At 44.5% G+C, this 26718-nt stretch overlaps 1 protein-coding gene across 2 annotated transcripts; it reads left to right on the forward strand.

Annotated features, from left to right (window-relative positions):
- Positions 1-120: 120 nt before the first annotated feature.
- Positions 121-25897, forward strand: SNORC (secondary ossification center associated regulator of chondrocyte maturation). 2 transcript variants are annotated; one of them, XM_056850131.1, is made up of 3 exons: positions 121-419; positions 23809-23991; positions 25743-25897. In XM_056850131.1, the coding sequence occupies exons 1-3, from the start codon at positions 347-349 to the stop codon at positions 25850-25852; spliced, it is 366 nt and encodes a 121-aa protein (XP_056706109.1). In that variant the 5' UTR covers positions 121-346; the 3' UTR covers positions 25853-25897. The 2 variants fall into 2 exon arrangements, with proteins under 2 accessions (XP_056706109.1, XP_056706111.1); XM_056850133.1 differs by having other exon boundaries at positions 23812-23991.
- Positions 25898-26718: the final 821 nt, after the last annotated feature.

Here is a 26718-nt window from a genome sequence, read left to right on the forward strand (position 1 = left end):
ACTGAGTGCACTCCTTGGCGCCTTTGGGGTTTTGCAGCTAACTGCCAAAGGGTGAATACGTTGCTCTGATGGGAAGGGTTGGGACTGTGGAATTGGGGGGTGGGGGAGTTGAGCAAAACTGTAAGAGGGTGGAGCTGCCTTCTGGCTGGAGGAGGTAGATCTGTCAGTCAGTAAGTGTATGTGGATGAAATTCTACAGAGGGTTTGCAACTCTTGTGTGTACACATGTGAAGAGATTTGAGAGCTGACTGGACAAGGGTTTCATTTAGCATCCGAAACCTGCTTCCTCATTAAGGCTTCAAAGAGTTTGAGAAGTCCCAAAGGCATCTTGATTCCTGAAGGAGGCAATGCCCCACACCACGGTCCTTCGTCTCATCCTGTTGACGCTGTCTGGCATCCTGCTTCCTTTTGTGAAAGCTGGTAAGTGTAATTTCTTTTCTCTGGGCACCATTACACCCTAAATCACCAGATTGTTTATCTCCTCACCTTGTCTTCCCCTGTTTTTCTCATGACGTCCAGCATTTTTTCTTCAGTCAGTGTACTGGCACCTACTGATGAGCAAGAGAAGTTTCTAAACCTCACTCTCATTTGGAAGTGAGAGTAGAAGTCTTTTAGACCATATATTTAGGAAAATGAACTACAGAGCATGTTTGAGACTTCGTCACTTGATTGCATAATTGTGTCTGAAGCAAAGATGAAGAGTTTGTCGATAAAGTTACTCAGGACCATGTCAGTTCTGTAATTCACCAGGGATACTGTACCTGTTTAATGCCATGTGTCAAATTCACCCTTTATGTTAGTGACAATAAATACATACGTATAGTAAGTGGGTTGAGTACACTGTACAGTGGCCAAGAGGCAGGGTTTCGGTGTCCGTTCTTGCCCCTTGTGCAAAAATTAGTATATGTATCTAACAGTGCTAAATTTGTATGAGATAACAGGCCGCCAGTGTTTTTTTCTCAGTGCTGAATTCTCTAATACACAATCATAATTACTGATTTCTCTGGACTGTCCAGGTTAGCTTCCAGTTCACGCCATTTGTTCATTGTTCTGGTTGGTACCTTGCAAATACCAGCAGAATTCAATGTTATGAAAACATAAGGGTGGATCCTACCATCGTTTTCACTTGATCCTGCCTAATTTCTCTCCTGGCTGCAGCCCCAATGCATTTTTCCATGGAGATCCTGGAAATTCTGGAAATGCACATAGTTTACCCTACTTGCATGACTTAACAAAATTCATGGATGGGGCATGTTTGGAAAAGGAATTAGCCTTTTTGTCTCACTTTTTCTTTGGTGTATTATGAATTTTGTTAATGATACCAGTAATACCGTAATTCCAAAGCTGCTGTTTGTGCAAACTTTGTGCAAACTTTGGAAACTACCTGACTAAGGGCTAGAAGTCTTCTTGATCCTTACATAATATTTTGAGCAGAGGCAAAACATTCAAGACATATGTACACAGAATACCTAGAGTGTGCCAAAGTTAAACTCATATTGCTTGATTTACAAATATAAATGCGAATAGCTTGCTGAGGAGGTCCAGAATCATAGTAAGTAGTAGTGTGCCTGCTCTGCCTAGACAGTGGACATTTGTACTAGCATAAATGTTGCATAAAATACATTGACAAATGACGAGTCAGAAGAGATCTTTATCTTTTACATAGGATAAGATTAATTTTGCCCAAAAAACTACCTGTGCAGGATTATGAAATAACTTCTGAAACCTTCTTGTAACAGAAAATGGGCTACAAAGTAATGCTGCATGTACTAAATGTACAAGGACAGTACAACAACATTTAAGTTTCTCAGAGCTTCTTTTCCAGTGGCAGTGTGAAAAATCAATCAATACCCCATTTACCTGTCAGGAAGACTGTTTTTCCCCCCCAGGTGTGTCATCAAGAAAAAGAGGGGTCTGCCTTACATTCACATACAGTTATATACCATAATAAAAGAAACCTTTTGTGTATGTTGTTTTTAGGGAGACTGCTGTGCATTCAGGCTTGTCTAGCTTTTGGGAAAATATGAGTATGTAATTTTAAAATATAAAGTTAGCTAGTGAGGGAAAATGTTTGCAAATATGATAAATCCTATAATTTGATGGATTTTTTAATCTACAGTACATGGCACAGAATGCTAAGGGCATTGGTTTGCACATTTGAAGTTTGATGTTGTTGAAACACTATCCTGCAAATCTTCCACTTTGTGTTTTCCATCTTTGGAACCACAGTAGGTAATATGCTTATCTATATTGGACGAACGCAATTCCTGTTTGCTCTGTTGCGATCCTATTAGATAATAGACTACCACCATTTTTAACAATGTTGTCTTGGTTACATACTTTATTTTTGGTTTATATCTTGCTATGAACCTCTGAAGGTAGGAGATATCATATAGCATTTCCTTATGGTGGTTCCCTGTGTAACAGCCCAAAGGATTAATTTGTATGTGGTTGGTCTCTGTGAGTTGACAATAATTTGATATCTCATTTATTCAACACTCCATTCACAGATGAATGTGTGATTTTTCCATTGAAAAACAGTGTTTGGTTTTTTCCCCTGTAGTCTTTGATCTGGTGTGGCTTATTCACCTATCAATTGATAGTGCAGTTATCATGTGAGTTATCATGTGAACTTGCATGTGAGAGCTTTCCCTAGCTCACTGGTGATGGACTGAAATATGCAAATTCCCAAGACTATCTTATTATGAATTAATGTCTGGATTGGGGTTTCATCCCTAGTCTAACATTTATTTATTCGTTTATTAAAACCTGTATATCCTGCTTTTCCTCATGGTTCAAGGTAGCTTAAAATAATAGTTAAAACTTTTCAGTTTAAAGCTCTCCAGGGGAGGGGGGGCTCACCTCTTCAGGGAGCCCATTCTACCAAGCTGGAGCCATGATGGAAAAGGCCCAGGCCCTGGTCAGTGCCAGACAGGACACCCTAAGTGGTGGCCAACAGATGGCTGCCTGATGACCATAGTTGGCGCACAGGAACATATGGAAGGAGTCAGTCCTTCAACTAATATTCTACACATCAGGTGATTGAGATATACCTATTTCTTTGGTGCTGCCTTAGTACATAAATTGATAATAGAATTGACAAAGTATATTATATGAAAATATATGTAATTGCTGAAAGGTCCTACCAAGGGTTATTAGTTTTTTCCTTTGCGTTTTTGGGTTTTTTGCATTTTAACTATATAGTCGAGAAGAAAATTTCTTGCCTAGTCCTAACAAAGCAGTGAAGGTACAGGCAGTCCTGTGGTATGCCCAGATATATACATAGCCGCAGCCTTTTTGTAAACAAGTTTATTTAACGTTCAGCACAACCATGGCGCTCTGTGTGGACCCATGCTTCAGTTTGCACCATCACAGACTTTCCTTTGTGCCTCTGAAGAAGGGCTCTTTTCATCCACACACTGGCCATGTGCCATTGTGGCTACCTGAGTCCGTACTGCCCACTCTTGGTCTCCAAATGCACTTGGTCCCAGGTTTTTCTATGTCATCGTTTCCTGGCTTTCCACAGCAGAGCCCTCCAAAGTGGGCAAGGAGATCTTGATCTCATCCCAAAGGCACTACTCATGTTTTAAATCTTAGCAGTTAAGAACCCAAGGGACTGGCCCTTCACCACTTTATGTCACAGTACTAATATGGAAGCCAGTTGGGTACCTAAAAGCCTCCACCGTATTGCAAACAAAAATAAATCCAGAGTCTGTGCTGATGTTTGTGGCTGAAGAAACATCAGACAAAGAATGAATCAGTATTTGAATAACCTACTTTCTATTACAGAGCCTTATTCTGGGTCTTTATCTGAGCCAAGGCTAACACCAATTTAATCCTACAGCCAATTTGAAATACTGGTGCTCAGCCCTACAACAAACGTAAGTGCCTTTGAACGTGTGCAGAGTGTCATACCTTCACTAAAGAGTTTTGAGACTAAGAAAGAAACTCTTTTTTAAACTCAAGCCCACTTCATCAAATGCATGAAGCTGTTATCCAGATTACTCATTAACGACACCAGTCCCCATGTATCTAAGCTTGGGGGGGGGAAATCATGGAACAGAAGGCTTATTTCCAAAGATTTGACTCATAGTTTTTATAGACAAGAGTATGCACTCTCTTTCTCTCATTGATTATTGTCAGCCTTTCCTAATAATGATGAATCCAAGGAAGACTAAGCATGCATGAAAGAAATCACACTCTAGTATTGCCTTCATGACTGTTTCAGACTTGAGAACCCTCCACTTTGTTTAGATTTTAATACAGCTTAAAATTGAAAAGAAAAAAGATTAATAGTGCCTGCACAATCCTTGAGGGTGTAGAGAGAAGAAAAAGAAAAAATAACACCTCTTACAGTGCTTGTTTTCAGATGCTTTCTTTTCCGTCGTACTCAAAATAGTATAAAGAGTCACCATTTTCCCATCACAGAGTCTACTGTGTTCCATTGTAAGATCTTCCATTTCATATATTTCTAAAATACCAATTTGTTCATATGTATCTTCATTCTCAGTGACCGTAGCTGTTTTGAAATTGATCCTCCAAGGGTTTTCTGAGGCTTCTGCCCCCACCCCCAGTAGTATCTGTTATATAATCTTGCCCAGTTGTAAGCATGATCTCAGTCTACACTGTTACACAATTTAAGGTCCTTCTTGAGACGTGCTTTGTCAAGTTATATCAATGGTCAAGATCTTTTACCTGTTCTAGATTGTCAGTGTTAAGGGCTGTCAAGTTGCTCCTGATTTACAGCAACCCTATGAATTAATGACCTCCAAAACATATTGTTCTAGATTAAAGGTACCATATAACCACTGTAATAAGAAATATGGTCCTGTTGATCATTATGAACAATCCAGTGTCTATGACATCATAAAAAATATAACAATTCACTCATATTAATAATCCATCTATATTTAAATACCCTAAAACGTATATTCTATGTGGTCAATTTGTGTTGGAAATGTTGTATTTTGGAGGACTTCGGCCAGCTTTACTAAAAGCTTGTGCTTCCTCTTCTCGCAGACTTTAGGTACAACTTCAGACATTCTGTTCTTGCAAAAGCCAGTTATATAATTTTCTTTAGATGGGGGAGAGGAGTTGGCAGGAAGAAAAGATCTGTTGAGAACTGGAGAGAGGATGGTGAATTGCTGCAAGTAAACTCTCTCTTGCTGTAGGGATAGTATCTCTCTTGATAGTAATTCTTCCATGGGAGGAAGACCACAGTCTACGAATTCCAATTACAAAACTGTTGTAAGGCAATGAGGGGTAAAAATCAAGCCGGCCCTTGACCTGTGTCTTTAACAACAGCTCAGCACGAAGGAATTTGCAGGTGAGGTTTTCCAAGCCGTGGAGAGAAGCATTACTATGTCGACTAATCACTTTGCTATTGAAGGCTGTATCACTAGAGTGCAGAAAATCTCTTCCAGCCCTTTAGATGCCAGTCAGCTGTACTTGCAGCAGCAATGCTCCCTACCATTCTATGGACCTTTTAGAAACGTTTTCAGCACCCCCTAACCTTTTGGCCACTCCCCAAGCCGTCTCACGCAAGAATCCAATTGAATAGACTGAAGTAGAGGCCTGAGACTCATGTCTCATTACCAATGCTGATTTCTTCACACCTACTACCCCTCTGCATATCACACCTAATCTAATCACGCCTGCTAATGTCATTTATCAGCTATTGACATTCACATACTATTGCCAGTGGATGTCTGAATACACCCTGCTCTACTTAACGGTAGCCGGACTCACATTCTAGTTGTATCTGAAGAAGTGAGCTGTGGCTCATGAAAGTTCATCGTACCCTGCCATAAATTTTGTTAGTCTTTAAGGTGCTAATGGTCTCTTGCTCTTTTCACATGCAGGAATGTTAGTTAAAATCAAACCTAATCCTGCCCCCCAGTTTCTCAGTGGCCAAGAACGGTTGGTGCTTTAAGTCAGGTACTCACCAGTTTGTCCAGGAGGCAGGAAAATCAATGCAGTGGTTGTCAGTTACTGATAGGAGAGAGAAGAACGAAATGGCAAGTACTTTCTGTCAAAGAGAGCGCCAACCGGTCTCCACCAGCTGGGCTCACTTTGTTTAGGTTTGGGGTAATCTGCAAAACAAAACGTTCAACTCCCGGCTTCCGCCTTGAGTTGAACGGGTCGCTGCCACCAGCTCTGAGTCAAAAGGTTGAGCCTCCAGGCAAAGGGCTCAGAGCAACCCTTGCCAAGCTCCAAATACAGGTGAGTTTCCTCTGCCAGGCTAAGACTTGGTCAGAGTGGTTCACACTGTCCAAAAGGTTTACACAAAAGATAGCATGAGCAAAGCCAATCTAGGCACTAGGATTCAGGCTTGGGAAAACCACAGAAACCACTAGACACATCAAATATAATAAACTAGAAGTTTATTCAAAAGTTTGTGCTCGTTACAGAAAGACAAACGTGAGGCAGGTTAGCATACAAAACAAGAAAGCTTCAATAATCTAACTACACATTTCATCAGAAAGGCAATTGGCTTAGGTTTAGGCAATCAGGCAAATTGGCAAAGCTTTTGGATATGCAAAAGAGTTACCACAGTCCAAGAGTTAGCATCTGGGTGTCAGCATGCTGGTCTCCTCAGTCAAGCATAGATTCGTTCTATGGGACAAAGCAAAAGATGATGAAAGATTCCAGGATGCGCCCGCGCATCCCAAAACCTCCATGCTTCTAAGTCCAAACAGGGCTCATTTTATTCCCTCCATCTTAGCGGCCTATGGCCATCTTAGCCAATAAAATGGCGAGAATCTCAATTAGCCCTGAATTAATTTGTCAGGTCATCTCTCAGTCACGCGAGGCACCTGGGAAGACTCCAACTCAGAGATAACGTTTATGGCCCATTTGTTGTCAAGGAGATAAATCGTTGGTGCTGCCCCCAATGGCTGTAAAGTCAGGGCAGCTGTTTATCTCCAACCCCGAGACCTTTAAGGCGTACTTCTAAAAACGAAAGTACATTCCACTGTGATTTGTGAGAAGCCGGCTTGTTATTCCAGGCCCCTCAATCTTTAATGCTCCAAAGGTTAATATCAGAGAATACTAGGCCTGAAGCCTGAACCAGTGTTTCATAGAAGGAAAGCAGGGTGCTTTTCCTTCACATCCTTCCCTTCGGGGAGATGAAAATACGCGGTTTGCTTATTTTTATCTTACCATAAAACTAATCTACCATAGTCAATTAAAACCACACAACAACCTACACAGTTTAATACAGAAACTAAACATATATGAGGTAGATTAGGTTTTACTAGCAGCATTGTGCAAAAATGGCTATATATCCAAACAACTACACAAATACAGAAGAGAAAACAGGGTTAAAACAGCTTAAATCAAATCAGAGTCCACATAAGCTCGAGAGAGGTGATCAGCAACCTTGTTGTCCCTCCCTTTGATGTGAACTATTTTAAAATCAAAATCTTGCAAAGCAAGGCTCCACCTCAAAAGTTTTTGGTTGGTATTTTTAACTTTATCCAACCAGCATAAGGGTGAGTGATCTGTTTGCAATTCAAATTGCTGTCCCCATAGGTAAGGTCTCAACTTATTTAAGGCCCAAAAAATAGCTAAACACTCCCGTTCAATTACTGCCAGGTTCCTTTCTCGTGGCAGCAACTTTTTGCTCAAAAATACCACAGGCCTCAGTTCTCCCTGAGGATCCTTCTGAAGCAGGGCAGCTCCAAGGCCAAAATCAGACGCATCCGTCTGGACTACAAACTGTTCATTAGGATCAGGGGCAATTAGCACCTGTGATTGCAAAAGAGCCTGCTTTAACGCAGCAAATGCTGTTTGACACTCCTCAGTCCAAACGAGCCTAATGGGTTGTCTTTTTCTGCATAACTCCGTCAGCGGAGTGGCCAGGGTAGAGAAGTGGGCTATAAATCTCCTATAAAATCCTATAAGGCCTAGGAAGGCCTGCAATTGCCGTTTGGTTTTGGGCCTAGGCCACTCTTGGATACTTTGCACCTTGGCCTCTAAAGGCTGAATTAGGCCCTTGCCAACGACATAGCCCAAGTATTGAACAGATCCTAGCCCAAATTGACACTTTGGGGCTTTCACAGTTAGGCCTGCAGACTTCAGTCTCTCCAACACCTTTTCCAAATGAACCAAATGTTCTTCCCAACTGTCACTATGGATCGCCACATCATCTAGGTACGCACAGGAGAACTCATTAAGACCATTTAACAGGGAATTAATTAACCTTTGAAAGGTCGCCGGGGCATTTCGAAGACCAAAAGGGAGAGTAACAAACTCATAGAGTCCCATAGGAGTAGAGAAAGCAGTTTTCTGAATGGACTCGGGCTCCACAGGGATCTGCCAGTACCCTTTGGTCAAATCTATACAGCTGACATACTGGGCCCGCCCCAATCTTTCAATCAAGTCATCTATCCGTGGCATTGGGAAATGGTCTGCCACTGTCACAGCATTCAGCTTCCTATAGTCTACACAAAATCTAATAGAACCATCAGGTTTATTCACCAACACCACAGGGGAACACCAGGGGGAATTACTTGGCCTAATCACCCCCATCTCCAGCATAGCTTTTACTTCCTCTGCAATGGCTTTCCCTTGCTGAGGTGACACTCTATAGGGATGTACAGCTATTGGAGCTGCAGTTCCAGTATCAATTGCATGTTTAGCCATGCTGGTCTTTCCCGGTAAACTAGAAAAAGTTGTTTCAAACTTGCTCAAGACACCATACAATTGTTCAGCCTGTGAAACACTCAGAGCAGGACTCAACATTAGTTCACTCAACCCTCCAGGTTGCTGGCAGTCTGAAAGCAGATCAAATGGCTGTTCCTCCAGCTCTGCTTTTACTGCAAACATGCCAGGAGCTCGCTCATGGTACCTCTTAAGGGTGTTCACATGATAGAGGCGAGGCTTGGGGTGTTCCTGGGGGCAAGATACCAAATAATTCACTTCATTTTCCCTCCTCAGAACTTCACCAGGTCCTAACCAGGCCAGAGTTTGCTTATTAGGCCTGATATGCCTGAGAATCAACACTTTATCCCCAGCCTCAAATTCTCGGACCACAGCTTTTTTATCATAGTATTTTTTCTGTACTGTTTGAGCCTTCTTCATGTTCTGCTGGGCTATTTTCCACACACCACTTAGAGTTTCCTTCAGCTTAGTCATGTATTCACACACAGATCTGGGCCCAACCTCTAGGGTCCCTTCCCACTGTTGTTTTAACAAGTTTAGGGGGCTGCGTACAGATCTGCCCAAAGCCAACTCATTTGGGGAAAACCCCAGGCTTTCCTGAATCGTATCACGGTAGGCACACACAAGAAACAGCAAATTCTGATCCCAGTCAGCTGGGTGAGTCACAGCGTACTTTTTCAGCATGGTCCCAATTGTTTTATTCAACTTCTCTATCAGACCATTTGACCAGTGACAATACGCGACGCTGACTCGGTGTTCTATGTTAGCCAACTTGAACACCTGTTGTACCAGGTTGGACAGGAAACTACCCCCAAGATCGCTGGCTATGGTCTTAGGAATCCCAAAGGAGCACACAAGGGTTAATAAAGCTTTAGTAATGCTAGGAGCTGAGATACTAGCAAGGGGAATGGCTTCACAAAAGTGGGTACAAAAATCAATCATGGTCAGTATATATTTCTTCCCAGTTCTGGTGGGGGTCGGAAAGGGCCCTACCAGATCAATTCCCCACTTTGCAAAAGGCTCTCCCTCTATGGCAGAGGGTTGCAGGGGGTACCTTGCATGATCTCGCTCATACCCCACCCTCTGGCACACATCACAAGTTCTCACATAATTTTTAACATCCTCATACACATCCGGCCAATAGAACTGTCTGGAGATCTTCTCCAAAGTCCTTTTCACTCCAAAATGCCCACTAAAAGCACACTCATGTGCCATCTGAAGCACACTGCCTCTCTGAGATTTTGGCACAACCAACTGTTTTCTAGGGGCACATTCAGGAGCTAAGTCCTTGGGATGAAATTCTCTATAGAGCAACTCATTTTCAAAATAAAAGCGTACCCTTCTGTCTCCAGAGGCCCTTGGCTCTGTCTGGGCCTGTTCTCGGCACCTTTCAAGAGTCTCATCTTGTTGCTGCTCATTTGCAAAGCTAACATTTTCTATTGTGAGAGGCAAAGGCTCTCCTGGTCCCCTTTCCTCACTCTCAGGCTCATTTACATCTGAAGGGGAGGAATTCGTAGGGCTGCTCTCTGGCAAGAGAGGCTTAGCAATCAAGACAGGTAATGGAATTTCCCCTTCCCCCTCTTCCTCCTTTTCAAAATTCATTTTATCAATCAAATATTGCTTATAGGCTACATCATTTCCCACAAGACACTGATGCCCACAATTGTTTGAGTGGACTAAGACAGGCATAACCTCATTCACATCTTTATAAGCAATTTTTACAAAAGCAACCCTCATTGAAATTGGATCACTGGCATAAGGGGTCACCCACATTTGTTGTCCCTCTTTCAACTGTCCCGGTTCTAACAAATTCTCATTTATACTACTTATTTCTGAACCGGTGTCTCTTAGCCCTAACACTTTTTTATGATTCACCTGAAGTTCGCAGCTAAAAGTCATATTGGACCAGCAGGGTTGCCTCGGGTCGATGAAGGCCATCCTCACAGGCTGCAGGCTTGCATCAGGCTGGGCTGGGGCTGCTTCTCTCGGCTCCCTCCCGGCTGTCTGCATTCCGGCTGGAGGAGTTGAAACTGCCGCCGCTGGCTCACCCTCAGTTATGCTGATTTCCTCTTCCCAATTTTCAGCTGCAGGCTGCTGAGTTGTAGTCACAAGCCGCACTCTTGGAGCAGGAGTGGGGGGGTTTGATTTTTTCTTCTCCCTCTCCTTTAATGCCGGGCAGTCCTGTCTTTTGTGCCCTTTCTTCTTACAGAAGAAGCATAGGCCAGACTCGATGGACACATGGGAATGTACTGTAGCTGTAGGGGAGGTTTCTGCTGGCTTTCCCCCACGTCTCTCTTCCCCTCCCGACTTCTTACTCTGAGTTGGAGCAGGGTTTCGTGGCTGCCCTCCCATGCTACTTGGTTTTCCAAAGCCCTTCTGCCTGTTCAATTGCAGCTGCTCTGCACAACTAGCTGCACTGGTCAAAGTCCCTGGGCTTTTATCCTTGACAAGGGCCACCAGATCCTCCGGGAGAAGCCGAAAAAATTGTTCCAGAAGCATAAGCTCTTTCAAGTCTTGGAAAGTATGGATGTTCTCTGAGGCTAGCCACCTTTCAAAATTGCGATTCAAACGGGACGCAATGGCTGGGTAGCCCTCAGTGGTATTTCGGTCAATCTTTCTAAAGGCTCTACGATAGGATTCAGCAGACAAAGCGAAGTGCTGCTGAGCTAGCTTCTTAAATGCCATATAATCATTACTCGCGCTAAGGGGGAGGTTCCCCATCAAGTCAAGTAGGCTCCCCGATATCTGGGCCCTCAAAACTCTCATCCAATGATTAGTCGGAATATTAAAATCCAGACATGCCAATTCGAAAAGTGAAAAATATGCCAAAAGATCACAAGACTCTGAGTATGGCGGTAGCAAATGTCTATTAGCTCGCCAAGTAGCGAGGGGATCTTTCTGGCCTCGGCCACGGTGCGGAGAAAAGTCTTCTTCCTCATCGGAGGTATAGTAATCTCTCCACTTGCTTCTCCTCCTCTCCCGGCTCTGCTGCCGCTGCCTTAGGGGTCTGTGGTCCGTCAGCTCGTCTGCCCCACCATCTCCCTGCCAGGTGAACTTCCGCTCCGCTGGGGATGGGCTGCTGTAGGGGACTTCTGGCTTGGCTCTAGGTTCGAGGGGACGGGATCTCTCTCGGGTGTCCCACAGGGAAAACTTCCTCTGCTCTTCCTCCCGTCTCTCCCAGTCTCTTTGCCTGGACCTTCCCCTCTCCTCTGAGTCTCGGGGTGGGGGTACTTGGGAATTAGCTCGAAAAGTCTTTTCCCCCCTTTCCCCAATCTCACCAATGTAGTCTTCAGGGCTGTAAGTCGTCAGCTTTGGCTCCCGGGGCACACAGCATTCCAGCTCCCATCTCCTTGCCTCTCGGTCTCGAGGTTGGATATTTGGGGACTTCGCTCTCTCTGGCTCTCCCCTCCTTTCCCCAGACTCACCGAGGTGGTTTGCAGAGCTGTAAAAAGCTGCCGTTGGCTTCCTTGGCTGGCCCCACTCTCTCTCCCATTTCCGTCTCATCTCCTGCCACATCTCCTCCTCTCTCTGCTGGGCACTTCGGAGTTCTTCCTCCATAGCTGCAAGCTGGGTCGAGCTGCCAGGTCGGGCAGTTGTTGCCAAATTCCCAACAGTTGGGGGGGCAGGTTGTTTAGAGCGTACTGCCGGCTCACCAATGATAGGCTTCCAACACGGTTGTGGGTCTGGCCTTACCAGGTCCCACTCATCCTCCGAGAGCTCCACGAGGTCTCGCAATCCCACTTCAGTCAGAGGTTTAATAATTCGGCCCTTTCTGTCAAGTAAAGGTCTCTGGGGTTCTCCCCCCTCTTCCCCCATCCGGTAGGAAGTGTCCAAAAGACCAGTCTGGTCAACCGTCGTTAGGCTGCTCTCATTCTGGTTTTCAAAAGACAGCCTACCTGTCGCCATTGCCAAATTCCTAACTCACACCTCACAAAATAACAAACACTCGCTAGCCACCTCACACTGTAATCCTCAGCACAAAATAGGTATAAAGCAATCTCTGGGTTCCCAGTTCGAATCCAACCGCTACGCCACCATGTCAAAGAGAGCGCCAACCGGTCTCCACCAGCTGGGCTCACTTTGTTTAGGTTTGGGGTAATCTGCAAAACAAAACGTTCAACTCCCGGCTTCCGCCTTGAGTTGAACGGGTCGCTGCCACCAGCTCTGAGTCAAAAGGTTGAGCCTCCAGGCAAAGGGCTCAGAGCAACCCTTGCCAAGCTCCAAATACAGGTGAGTTTCCTCTGCCAGGCTAAGACTTGGTCAGAGTGGTTCACACTGTCCAAAAGGTTTACACAAAAGATAGCATGAGCAAAGCCAATCTAGGCACTAGGATTCAGGCTTGGGAAAACCACAGAAACCACTAGACACATCAAATATAATAAACTAGAAGTTTATTCAAAAGTTTGTGCTCGTTACAGAAAGACAAACGTGAGGCAGGTTAGCATACAAAACAAGAAAGCTTCAATAATCTAACTACACATTTCATCAGAAAGGCAATTGGCTTAGGTTTAGGCAATCAGGCAAATTGGCAAAGCTTTTGGATATGCAAAAGAGTTACCACAGTCCAAGAGTTAGCATCTGGGTGTCAGCATGCTGGTCTCCTCAGTCAAGCATAGATTCGTTCTATGGGACAAAGCAAAAGATGATGAAAGATTCCAGGATGCGCCCGCGCATCCCAAAACCTCCATGCTTCTAAGTCCAAACAGGGCTCATTTTATTCCCTCCATCTTAGCGGCCTATGGCCATCTTAGCCAATAAAATGGCGAGAATCTCAATTAGCCCTGAATTAATTTGTCAGGTCATCTCTCAGTCACGCGAGGCACCTGGGAAGACTCCAACTCAGAGATAACGTTTATGGCCCATTTGTTGTCAAGGAGATAAATCGTTGGTGCTGCCCCCAATGGCTGTAAAGTCAGGGCAGCTGTTTATCTCCAACCCCGAGACCTTTAAGGCGTACTTCTAAAAACGAAAGTACATTCCACTGTGATTTGTGAGAAGCCGGCTTGTTATTCCAGGCCCCTCAATCTTTAATGCTCCAAAGGTTAATATCAGAGAATACTAGGCCTGAAGCCTGAACCAGTGTTTCATAGAAGGAAAGCAGGGTGCTTTTCCTTCACACTTTCTCCTTCGTTAGTCATTTTTATATGCAAAGGAGGGGATGAAGGAAGACTATGACAGAACTCATCTTGTTTCGGTAGAGTTTTTATTGATCTTACTCCCCCACACACCAACCCTCACTATCTCATTTTAGACTTATAACTTGTTTTACACTGTTGCTACTAATTGTAACAGGTCCCTTATTTTCTATAAAAGGCCAGAAATCTATGACACTCAAGAGGCTTTTCGAAGTAAAAATTGTTTTATTTGTCACTTTTGGAGGGATTAAAAAGTCAGGTTAGCAAAGCTTCATAAGAGGAATGTGACTTGTAACAGAATTGAGAAACTTGAAATGGGTTTGTTCAACTGTTATATTGTAATTCGAAAGGTATCAAGGTGGTTCACATACAAGTGTTTAAACTTTTATTTTCAACTGAGAGTGATTTATCTTGTCAATCACTGGTTTGTCCCTTAAACTCAAGCTTCTTTTATACAGTTGTTCTTTAGTTGGAGGAGTTAGGAATATTAACACATTCCCCCAGCTTCTCCTTTAAACTGGCCTGGGATCACTTCTTTCACCACAGCTGTTTTTTGTTAAATTCTAAGGAATCACTCTATCAACCTTAAAGATGTTTCCATAAATAACTGGTTATGGATCCTTCCTGATCCATAGCCCAAACGTGTTCCATTTTACTCCAAAGGAGAATCATGCACGAGACAGCTTGCTGCTTACACTGCTGTCTCCAAGCTCTGTTAACGTCTTTGTCTGTCAACTGTCAGTTCTGAACTGTCAGAACTCTCCAACTGCCATTCTCAGAATTCTATTTGAACTCTCTGTCAATCAAAAAAGAGGAGGAGGAGGAGTTGGTTTTTATATGCTGACTTTCTCTACCACTTAAGGGAGAATCAAACCAGCTTACAATCACCTTCCCCTCCCCACAAGGCACTCTGTGAGGTAGGTGGAGCTGAGAGAGCTCTAAGAGAGCTGTGAGTAGCCCAAGGTCACCCAGCTGGCTTCATGTGTAGGAGTGGGGAAACCAACCCCCTTCACCAGATAAGAGTCCACCGCTCATGTGGAGAAGTGGGGAATCAAACCTGGTTCTCCAGAGTAAAGTCCACTGCTCCAAACCACCGCAGGGGTTCTATGACTGGGACAGCTACATAGAATGCAGCAATCCGTCACAAGGATATTTTTACTTTTCTTGTCTTAACAATGCTTTAGCTTTCGTTGGCTCGAACGCTGGGAAGCAGGAGCCATATTACTGGTCACTTAAAAACTCAGAGAAGGGCTATAACTTGTTTGAAAGAGTCCGCAAGCCTGAAAGAGTATGAAAAGTTCTACAGACCTGCCAGAAAGTCTGAAAGGTAGTCCTTGAGAGGGCATTTGGTTTAGGGTTGAATGGCTGATGGAGTTTGTAAACATCAGGATACTTTCTGAAGTGCATATTGATCTCCATGAAGGATGGAGGTTGTTTTAGAAGATTGTATTTATGTGTATGTTAATTTTATTGTAAGCACCCTGAACTATTTGAAAGATGGGTCAGAATCTTAAAAGAAAAATATTTCCTTTATGCCTTCCAATGACTGTGACTCTCAAGGGACAGGTGTGCTGCTGGCATTAGGTGAGGAACAGATCTTTGGCCTTTGCTTGCTCCATTAGTGGGCTGGGAAGGACAAGTAAAAAGTTATATCAGTCTTTTGAAATATTTACAAAAATATTCTCAGACCAACCATTTGTACCCACCTCTCTCCATCACAATCTCTGTGGCACGCTGGCCTGGGAAGTGACTGGTCAATAGTCTCTTGCACTGGGTGTGTGGCTTACAGCCAGGCTGCTTTGGGGGTCATCTCTAGCAAGAAGAAGTTGCTCTTGAAGAAACATACAGAGACCCATTTACTTGCCCCTCCCCTTGCAATTCAGGGATTTTGTTCTAAACTGGGAGTAGAATTCCATTGTAGATACTAACTTTGTGTTCTTGTTTGAATGAAGTTTGTAAGAAACTGCAGACAAAAAATTCACATGATATAGCTAAGATCCTCATTGTCACTTGCATGGAAGATGGTGATATTTAGCAAGTGGCAGATGGCTAAGCGTCTGGAGTTACCAGTTAGTTGAGACAATTCGGAGTGTGTTAAATGTTTTAAATTGGCTTTATTTTACTATAATTTGCTTTGCTTCTGGCAGAAGAGAGGTACATGTTAAAAATGCAAATAAATATTACAAGAAAGGCATGCAAAATTGGGATTGCATGTATTCTTTCCATTACCTGGGTTAAGTATCAGGAGAAAACTCTTACAAAAAGAGCAGGTCAGCAAGGGATCAGCTGTCTAGGGAGGATATTGGTCTGTTAGGCGCTTAAGCAGACTGGTTGGTAGCATTGTGTGTTGAAAGAATCCAAACCCTGCAGCACTACAAAAATGTATACCAATAAGTGATATAAGGCACTAGACAAGATTAATGCATTCCAGATTCATATTATAAAACCTTGTAAAACAGTCCAACTTAAGAGTGTGGGTAACTTTTCTTACACTCTAAATTCTCTTCAAATAATATAAGTATTAAAATATAGCATATTTATGGATGCTTAAAGTGAAAGTAATATTTTTATACAGCATAAAGCTATGTCAGAGAAGCTTTAAAATCTATTTTCTCCTTTAGCAGAGAATTCTGCATTTGGGCTGAAATTATTTGCCAAAGAGAATTTATGCAAATAATTGACTTGGATCTAGAAAAGTGTTTCTGTGAGCCATAAGGATTTCTACCCATACTTTCTTGCCTCTGCACTCTTTCAGCAGTACAAAATGCCTCCCTTCCTGGGGTTCTGGATCCAAGCCATTATATTCCATTTATTAAGATATCTATACTTTGCCTTTCAACTGAAACATATGACAATAATCTGTGAGACTCTGAATTTGTAGCAACCTCTTGGATTATTTGAAATAAATTGGATTACATTTACTTGCTGGGAATTAAAGAGGATGATCCTGGATTGGTAGGATTTGCCATGGGTATGTCACATCTAGGCTCTTTAGTTGGAGGCACAGAGATAACTTTTTTTAGGCTTACAGTTGTTCTGGAATTCCAGGCACCACTGACTCATGTAATTTTGGATGCTTGTGATGGCAGATATTCCTGTTATTAGCCTCTCACTTACTGATATTAACCTCCTAAACATACATTAACATCCTAACAGCACAGGGTGGGGGTGTTGCTCAATAGGAGAACTTCACAAGCAGAAGGTCCCAGGTTCAATCCCTGGTATCTCCAGTTAAAAGAATCAGGTGGCAGGTGATGTGAAAAACCTCAACCTGAAACTCTGGAGAGCTATTCCCTGTCAGAGTAGACAATATAGAACCTGATAGACCAATGGTCTGATAATGTATTAGAGAACTTCGTGTATTTAAGTTATATTTTCAAGCATCTTTACATTGGTAGTTTGTAACCTCTGGGGCCCTTAGCATCTGTGCAGCCATTTCTCAGAAGAGCATGGCCAGCCTTGCCAAGCATTTAATGCATGGGTGATCTTACCTGGCCAGCAGAAGTCAAGGATGTGATATGAACAGCAAAAATAAAAGCTGGATTTCTTCCCTTGACATCTAGAAACAGTCCATGTCTCACCACTCTAGGGAAGGGTGCAAAAGACACAGGCTTGGTAGACCCCCCACCCACCCACAAATGCTATCTATGGCAGCATTTCCAACAAGCTTCAAAAACTGTCCAAAAGTGAAGTCAGCTTTCCAAATTGTGAGTATTTAACTAACCAAAAGAGCAAGTTACCAGTTGCTATAGGTAAAAAATGGCTTGAATAATGATTGGTCGGGTATTCAAAGGAGGCTGTGCAGCACCTTGTCCCACAGCTATAGTTTTCTAAATACTAATGCGAAAGGAAACATGGAGAACACATGTGGAAGGCTTGTCCACGAGGGAAATGTTCTATGTGGAAATGTTTCATGCGTGGAGAGTGTCGCATAATGTGATCAAAATGCTTGATCAATCTGGGTGCATTATTCGTTTGCAGGCCAAGTGACAGATGTCCATTGGTCAGCCTTGTTTGAGAGGCAACCAGTTAATAATGGATTCTGCACAGTTATTCATATTCAGTGATGCTAACTTTCTCATTCCCACCATGAAAAGACCAGACATGGAATTTTGGAAGGATAGAGATGCCATTGGTATATTTCTGTCTTTGTGTAACAAAGAGGTCTAAGTTACTCTGATTTGCTGGGTTCCTCCTGTCTTTTTGCTGGGTTAGGGCAGTAGCAGCCCTACTACTTTAATTTCCTCTTGCTGACAATTATTCCTATTGAAGCTAGGCACTCAAATGTGAAAAGTAAATGCTCAAACACTGCTCATCTTTTATCTGTGGCTTTGTGGGGAGGGTGGGAGAATCCTTATTCTGTTCCTCATTGGTCTGAAGTCTGAGTTTTTCTTATGCAGTGCATTTATATAAAACCCCTTGTATGTGCCCTTGTTTTGGCAAGCTTCTTGTTTCCTTTGGTCCTTGACTTCATTTTTCCTGAGGCCAGTTGGTCACCTTACAGTGATTAGATGACCCTGTTCCAATTGGGTGCTCTGTTCAAATTTGCGGCATGGTGTGACATTTCCAGTGGTTTCGACAGGGCCCTGCTGAATGTCTCCAATCCTTGCGAGGGCCTCAGCTTCATCCTGCCTGAACAAAATGAGCATTGATACTGCCTTCTGGGCCCAGCCACATATAAACAGAAAAGGCTTTTTTAGTCCCTCCAGAGCCTGCTTGGGGGAAAAAAAACAGGACATGAATTGCAGCATCAAAGAAAAGGTAGTTTTCATGGAATCTCACCTGAGAAGGCATCATGGGGGCACAGTCAGGGGGAGGGTCTGTGTTCCTGTCTACCCGAGTTCCAGGGCTGTGTGTCCTGCTTGTACCGTCCTGGCAAACAAGTCTCTGCTGCAGGAGGGAGAAGCTAAGAGTGGGGGCAAGGGAGAGATCGGTGGTGCAAAGGCCCCATTAATATTGACCATCTGTGCATAATACTGTCCTCTTAATGGGCCAACTGCTTGTTTGAAACATAACGAACTTTTTCAAGCTGTACACTCTTCAGTGTGCAGCGCAAATCAAATACAAATAGATTTTTTGGTATATCCAGACGGACAAGGAAAGAGTGAAGTTCAAATAGGCCTTGCACAGAGAAACAGGATCGGGCTTCTCAAGTCATCCACTGAGACAATGCAATAAATGAAAAATCTGCAACATGCAAAATAATAGTTACCAGAATTCAAAAGTTCTCTGCCCTCTACTTCCGTTTGAGCCTCAGAGGACACAGAGAACAGAGATGCTAGAACAAAACTGCCATTAGATGAGCAGGAGGGTTGGGTAGAAAGTGTTTATGTTTAAGCTTGGGAAATGGGTTGGGTAGAAAGAGTTTATGTTTAAGCTTGATGGCTTTACCTGGTAGTCAGAGGGTTTATCATCGTGCCTTTGCTGAACCAAATTAATTCTACTTTCGGTGTGTAGAGTTTAAATGTGACTTGTAGCTAGCTAAGAAATTTGAGGAGGGAAATCAGGTTGAGGCACCCCAAAAATCTGTAAACGTCAGGCTACATCAGATCTGTAAACGTCAGGCTAATAGCCATAATGGTTTATTGCAGCTAAGCAGGATACTTATGGCATCTTAAAAACTGAGGTTCTGAACCTATCCATTTTTCTACTGGCTCAAGCCGGGTGGTGGGGGTGCTTTTTTATCCTTCGACAAGACTTTGCACAGGATATGGATCTTATGCATGGTCAAAAAGTTGTGTAGTGAGGAGGGGAATGGAGTAAGACAGTGGTGGCGAACCTATGGCACGAGTGCCAGAGGTGGCACTCAGAGCCCTCTCTGTGGGCACGCGAGCCGTCGCCCCAGCACAGAGTTTGCCTGAGTTCGTTCCCCTGGCTGAGGAGGCTGGGGACCAGCGGTGCCTTCCCGGCTCCTCCAGGAAGCGCCGGGCTCCTTCCCAGTGCCTTCTCCGCAGTCGCCGGCTGCGAGCTCCGGAAGTGAAGACAACGACGAGCCTTCTGCTGAGGACTGGAAGAGGCGGAGCCGGGACGGGGCTGGACAGGGAGTGGGACGCCTGGGCGGCTGTCTGTGGCGGGCTGGTTGGTGACTGCAGGGCAGGGGGTTGGCGGTGAGGGCCGAACGGGGGCCCGCCTGGCGTTTGTGCTGGAGCCAAGCCCTTCGCTTAGCTCGGGTTTCCACTTTGCTCGTTCATGCAACCGAAGGTGCCTCTGAGTGCGTGCAGAGGGCTGTCCCCACCATCAGCCCCCCCCCGCATAACAGTCTTTTTTAATTCGTAGGAAGATAACAGTTGGAAAAAGAACCAAACTGAAGGGGTGGGGGCTATGCTCCAGCTGCTTTCCTTCCCCCGCTCAGCTGCCCATGCAGGGTTGCCAACCTCCAGGTAGTAGTAGGAGATCTGCTATTTCAGTTCACCTGGAGAAAATGGCCACTTTGGCAATTGGACTCTATGGCATTGAAATCCCTCCCCAAACCCCACCATCCTCAGGCTCCACCCCAAAAACCTCCCACAGGTGGCAAAGAGGGACCTGGCAACCCCTAGCCCCATGTGGACTTCTAGCTGTGTTGGCACTTCGCGATAAATAAGTGGATTTTGGGTTGCAGTTTGGGCACTCGGTCTCTAAAAGGTTCGCCATCACTGGAGTAAGATCACTCCTCCTCCCTCTTGTGCTAGCAGAAAAGTTGAAAGGATTCAACCCTAACATATTTTTATTCTAGCATAAATTGTCATGGACAATTCTTTATGCATCTGGAAGAGTGGCCTGTAATCCATGAAAGTTCACACTGAAATAAATTTTTCAGTCTTTACCCTGATCTGTTTTAGTATACACTTCTGAGGATTACAGTCCACTTCATCGGATACATGAAGTAAAACCTCAAGCAGCATGTATATAAAGAGGGGGACAGGGAGGAGAGATGAAATAGAATAGCGGTGTTGATTCAAGCAGGGGAGCCATGTTAGTCTGTTTCAGCAGTAAATATTTCCCTTTCCCTTTTGCGTGGCTTCATCCTTATCTCTAGACCAACATGGGTTTGACCCTAGGGCTGTTGAATTAAAAAAAATTCGGTATAGTTCGGATTCGGCTGAATTCGGCCCGTTTAGATTCGGGATATGCCGAAGTCCGAACTCCCCCGCTTCGGGTCCGTGCAATTCGGCGGGAATTCAAAGTTCGGGGAAAAAATTCGGCCGAATAAAGCCATTAAAAACACAACCGCGCCTTTCTGCGGCTCTGGGGAGGGCATTTTTGGGGGTAGAGGTCCCAAACTTTCAGAGGAGCTTCAAACGACCCTTCTTGCCAGACCCCCCAAGTTTTGTAAAGCTTGGGTCGGGGGGGGCGAGATATGGGCCCCGAAAGGGGTCCCCCCACCCTTAATGTGCATCTCTGGGCAGAGCTTGCCGCCCATGCACAAAGCTCCCAGCCCCGACAAACAGCTGATGAGAGCAAGGGCGGGGCAGGTGCTAAGAACTTTGCAAAGCAATACAACTGCAAAGCAACACCTTTGCAAACATGCAAAGGGCGGGGCAGGTGTGAAGAATTTTGCAAAACAATACAACTGCAAAGCAACACAAGCACGCAATGCAACACCTTTGCAACAGTGCAAAGCAACACCTGACACCTGGGAGTTTGCAAACCATGGAAAGGGACAGAGGCAGCTAGCTATGCATAATGAGCAGGAGGGGGTGGAATTTCTCCTTTTGCATTGGACTTGGGACCAGGCAGATGCATTCTTTAAGTCACCATTTGAAAACCAGTTTTGAACAAGCATCAAAATAACCTAACTGATCTTATGAATGAGGGAAAACCTGAAGACATAAAAATGAAGCCCCCCCTCAAACCAGGGAGAGAGAGACTGGAGGGGAACACACACCCCAGGCAGAACCGGCAAAAGCCCCCTTTGGCTTCCCCCCCCCACCCACAGAAACTGCTCCCTCCCCACACACACACAGACTCTGCTTTCCCCCCACACACACAGAGAGAGAAAAGAAAAATTACAGATTAAAGCCCCCAAAGGGGTCTTACTGTGGCTGTCTTCTGTTCCATCAGGAGCGGCTGGGAGGCTGGGTAATCCAATATGATTCCATTTGTATCCAATATGAGATCCATATGTATGCATCTCTCGAGGGTGATCCATTCATCCCAATAGGGAAAAGGGGAAAGCCCATATCTCGGGGGGCCCTGACCCAATGTTTACAAAACTTGGGTGGTCTCTTATGAAGCCTTGTCTGAAGCTCCACTGAAAGTTTGGGATCGGCACACCCAAAAATGCGCCCCCTGCAGCCATGGAAAGAGAAAAGGGGGGGAGCCGATATTTCTGCCCCCACTGAACCCATCTTTACAAAACTTGGGGGGTCTCTTAAGAAGCCTTGTCTGATGCTCCGCTGAAAGTTTGGGGTCGGCACACCCAAAAACACGCCCCCTGCAGCCATGGAAAGAAAAAGGGGGGAGCCCATATCTCGGGACCCCCTGACCCAATGTTTACAAAACTTGGGTGGTCTCTTAAGAAGGCTTGTCTGAATATCCTCTGAAAGTTTGGGGTTTGTACCCCAAAAAATGCACCCCCTGCAGCCACGGAAAGGAGCGAATGTGCACAAGCACCCCCGCACGCACACACACGAAGATTTCCCTCTCTCTCTCTCTCTCTCTCTCACCGGCCGGGCCGCACATCAGCTGATTCCTCCAGTACTCAATCCTGACTGATTGGCTAGAAGAAGACCCAGCTTGGCCACCGATTGGCCGGGGGAGGAGAATGCTGCTTACTGAAGGTTATGCTGCTTACTGACGGCCGAATTTGCCGGATTTATTCGTGAACTCCCGAACTCGCTGAATTCGGCCCCCCCGGTTGCCCGCCATTTTTGAGTTTGGTTCATCCCGAACTAAAAACCACCGAATCAAGGGAAATTCGGCTGATTTTCAGTTCGGGCCGAACCGAATCAACAGCCCTATTTGACCCCACAAACACACACACATTTAGCCATTAGAGAAAAGCCAGAGTATATTTGCCCACCAGAGCACCCAGATACAAAGTTGCCAACTTCACACTGTGAAATTCCTGGAGATTTTGGATGGAGTCCAAGGAAGGGCAGGGTTTGAGAAGGGGAGGGACCTCAGTGGGGTAGAATGCCATAAAGTTTACCTTCAAGACTGCCATTTTCCCCAGGGGAATGGATCTCTGTCATCTGGAAGATCCCAATGTCCCTCCAGGAGATTGGCAACCCTACCCAAACAGCATATTTCATCTGGATATTTTGTAAATGTGTGCATATTATTATTGTTGCTGTTGTTGTTGTAACATAAACATACAGCCCATTCCTGAAGCCCCCCCCCCCCGAAGCTCCTTTGGAGCCGGTGTGACCACACACCAGCATAGGTACCACCTTATCACAATCAGTTGGTACCTACACCGGCGTGAGGGCAAACACACTGGAGTCCAGGCACCACTGCCAGCACAGCCACACCAGCAGGCTTTCCCATAAGGACTGCCTTTGCGCAGTTTCCACAACTCTTTTGCCCTGGGAACGCCCCCTTGAGAAGTGGCGGGGCTTTGCCACCTTTTTTGGTGGTGCAGCCTCGCTGGTTCTAATGGGGCATTCCCCCCATTTTTCTCTTTTAATTTTAAAACCCGCTTTTTTAGGCTCTGCAGCGGCCAGGAAGCCTCTGAGGAGATGTACTCCCCCCCCCTTCAGGATTGCGGTCATATATTTGTATTTGGCACCAGTACATATTATTGATAGAAAAATAGGGAAAAAAGGGAAGAGATGGGCAGAAATAAGACACGGGAATGATGGTGACTCAAATACACCATTAGATTCTGCTGGACATTACAGGCTAAATGTTAAAGGACAGTTCTTGATGCTTTATCCGGTAGGGAGCCATGCTATCTGGTCTATGTAGTCCTGCTGAAAGATGTGCCTGGAATATTGCTGAATGAGGCAGGAAGCCGTTCTGCACAGTAGTGCTGCAGGGGTGGGTTTGGTGTGTCAATAGACTAACTGGACTTGTATTTGTTCCAGCAGAATACCCCCAAGGACCCATCCCTACACTGTGGAATGATCCACCAGAACTGCCCTCCGGAGGGGGGCCTTTAGAAACTACCACCACTGCTCGATTCTCAGACTCTCCAGGATTCCCACCTTATACGTCTGATTATGAACAAGAGGACACCACTCACCTCCACCAGCTGGATGATGGGAATGGTATATACGTTCTTGGATATGGTGCTAAGCATTCTTTTTTTTTCTTCTTTTTTGCATTGCTCAGTAAACCATAAATGCCAGCAGTATAGACCTTATTGTGATACATTTAGCCATATGGATCCCCTTGGCATTTTGCAAACTCGCTTTCTTCCAAAGTACACGCAACTGATGTTCTTGGTGTGGAAGAGCAGCAGCGTTTGCCCAGAATATTGTTTCTTACAAACTACAGTCTAAATCCCATCGTACCGTCCAGTTTATTCTGGAGGCCATTTTCTTAAGCACAGAGGATTTCTGTGCTATGGTTCCTTAGTAGGATTGTCAACTGTCAGGTAGTAGCAGGAGATCTGATCTCTATCAGCTGGAGATCAGTTGAATTAGCAGATCACCTGAAGAAAAATGGCCGCTTTAGCAATTGAACTCTATGGCATTGAAGCCCCTCCCCTCCCCAAACCCTGCCCTCCTCAGGCTCCGCCCCCAAAATCTCCCACCGGTGGCGAAGGGGGACCAGGCAACCCTACTCCTTAGGCTTTCTTGTTCTTCTCCCATTGGTTATTGTTGTGTATTTTCTGTGTGCACCTGCTGCATGCTCTTGAGACTATAAACCTGAGTTTATACACACACACCCCGCAAATAGTGCTGAGTTGGCCAACTGCACCCATATATCCATCAATAACTTTGAAGCAACATACCCCAATGGGTAACCAAATTAAATACTGTCAGGGTTTCTCAGGTTGACAAAGAACATTCTGCAGAGTATTATGTGGGCCTCATGAATCCTTATTTTAAATGGACAAAGAAGTCCCCAGTTAAACTGGGAATCCAGTGGTGAATGCATTATCTGGGCTTTCTCACCATACTTCTACTCTCAATCCTTGTTTTAGGCTTTGTAAAACTTCCCGACAATAAGATTTCCTCAACAGAAACCAAAACATTTAGATGTAGGAGACCCAAGTGCCAAACTCGGCCCTTAATAAACAGAGCCTTTGGGATCTTGCTGTATCTCAGTCTTAGTCTTTTTACTTATAGCTCACCAGTTCTGTATTTTATACACAAAAAACCCAGTAAGTTACCTTTATTCTTTTTAGCTCCTTTTTGTTTTCCAGTTCTAATTTAATTTGAAGTGTAGTTCATTTAAGTATGGCCAATCAATCTGAGCACCTTTATGTACTTTATAAATGAAGGTACTGTAAATACCTTCATTTATAACCCAACTTTTTCTCCAGTGTGGACTCAAAGCCACTTACATCAGCCCTGTAAGGTAGGTTAGGCCAAGATTAAGACCAAGGTCACCCAGCAAGCTTCCATGGCAGTGGGAGGTTCAAACCTGTAGCTCTAATACTGTGCTTATTTAAGCCAAGAGGTCAGATTTTGCTTAAAATGTTTAAAGTCTCCAAGCTCTAGGGAGAACAAGATATTATCTCATTTATACACCTATCTAAAAAACTTTAAATTTCTAGTATAGATCAAGAGCCATTTATTCCTGGTTGGAACCAGTATCAGTTTTTTAGCCTGCAAATGTAGCCTCTCTGTTCCTTCCTGTTATTGTCTCAACCCTCTGCCCATCCCCAGGTTGACTTACCAGCTAAATGAAATTAGCAACTACTGGTTTTAGAAAGTTGATGGGCTTTGGATAAAGTCCTCCTCAGGCTGACCCAATTATATTATCCAGGCACTGTAGCTTTTAGCAAAAGTATATGCTGGAGCCTAACGATCAGTGCTTTCTTACAGCTTTTTCTCCTTGTCCTTTGCAGGGTCTCTTGGTCCAGGAGCTATTGGTGCCATTGTGATTGCTGCTCTGCTGGGCACGTCTGTGATTGTGGCCTTGATTGTCATCACCCTGCGGAAGTTCTCTGCTTCTTAAAACTAATAAAAGTTTTTTTCCTAGTACTTGCTTACCTGAGCTCTCTTTTTTTCCCTCTGTGCCCATGTGTGTTTTCTGTGTGGGAAATGAAACAAATGACATACTTTGCAGACATCCCATGGGTTAGCCTTTCGCTTGAACCATCTGGGATCAAGGACAGGTTGCATATAACTCTTTCTGTTGCGGATGCTTTGAAAGTGTATGTACTGTCATGTTTAATGATTGCATAGAATCAGAGTTGGAAAAGTCCACCAGGGTCATCTAGTCCAACCCCCTACACAATGCAGGAAATTCACAACTACCCCCCACACCCTCCGTTACCCCTTACTCCATGCCCAGAAGATGGCCAAGATGCCCTCCCTTCTCATGATCTGCCTATAGAATCAGCATTGCTGACAGAGGGCCATCTAGCCTCTGCTTAAAAACCTCCAGGGAAGGAGAGCATGGGGTGGGAGTTTTTTACAGAGTGTACAGAGGCTGGGAAGCTGTTGCATGTAGTGGCTTCCTGAGTTGTACCCAGAAACAGACATTTGCACCACTGTTCCAATGTTAAACATGCATAAGCCATGTTCTGAAACACATAAGCCCCAACGCAGTATCAGAGAATGGGACACTTCATCTGGACTTCAACTCTAACCAGCTGCTCAATTTGCAGCTTCTGCAGCATTTGACATTGTGGTAGGGAACATTAATGTGTATTTATTTTTGGAATGCCAACTTTTATGTTGTTTTAATTAAATGATCCTTTTTGTCTAAAATATGTTTGCCTTGGCTTGTTTAAGATGTTGCCTACCAATGAGTTGCTACTATATAGTGCTACGATACTGAGTTTTAAAAGCCATCTCCATAGGTTTTATTAGTGTTCT

The sequence above is a fragment of the Euleptes europaea genome, chromosome 5 (assembly GCF_029931775.1).
Source record: "Euleptes europaea isolate rEulEur1 chromosome 5, rEulEur1.hap1, whole genome shotgun sequence".
Classification (NCBI taxonomy): Eukaryota; Metazoa; Chordata; class Lepidosauria; order Squamata; family Sphaerodactylidae; genus Euleptes; species Euleptes europaea.

Bases quoted from the DNA above. Each gene is read 5' to 3' on its own strand.
- SNORC (XM_056850131.1), top strand. From the start codon at position 347: ATGCCCCACACCACGGTCCTTCGTCTCATCCTGTTGACGCTGTCTGGC. The intron at 420-23,808 runs GTAAGTGTAATT...TATTTGTTCCAG, and splicing joins GCTTCCTTTTGTGAAAGCTG to CAGAATACCCCCAAGGACCC. The intron at 23,992-25,742 runs GTATATACGTTC...TGTCCTTTGCAG, and splicing joins CCAGCTGGATGATGGGAATG to GGTCTCTTGGTCCAGGAGCT.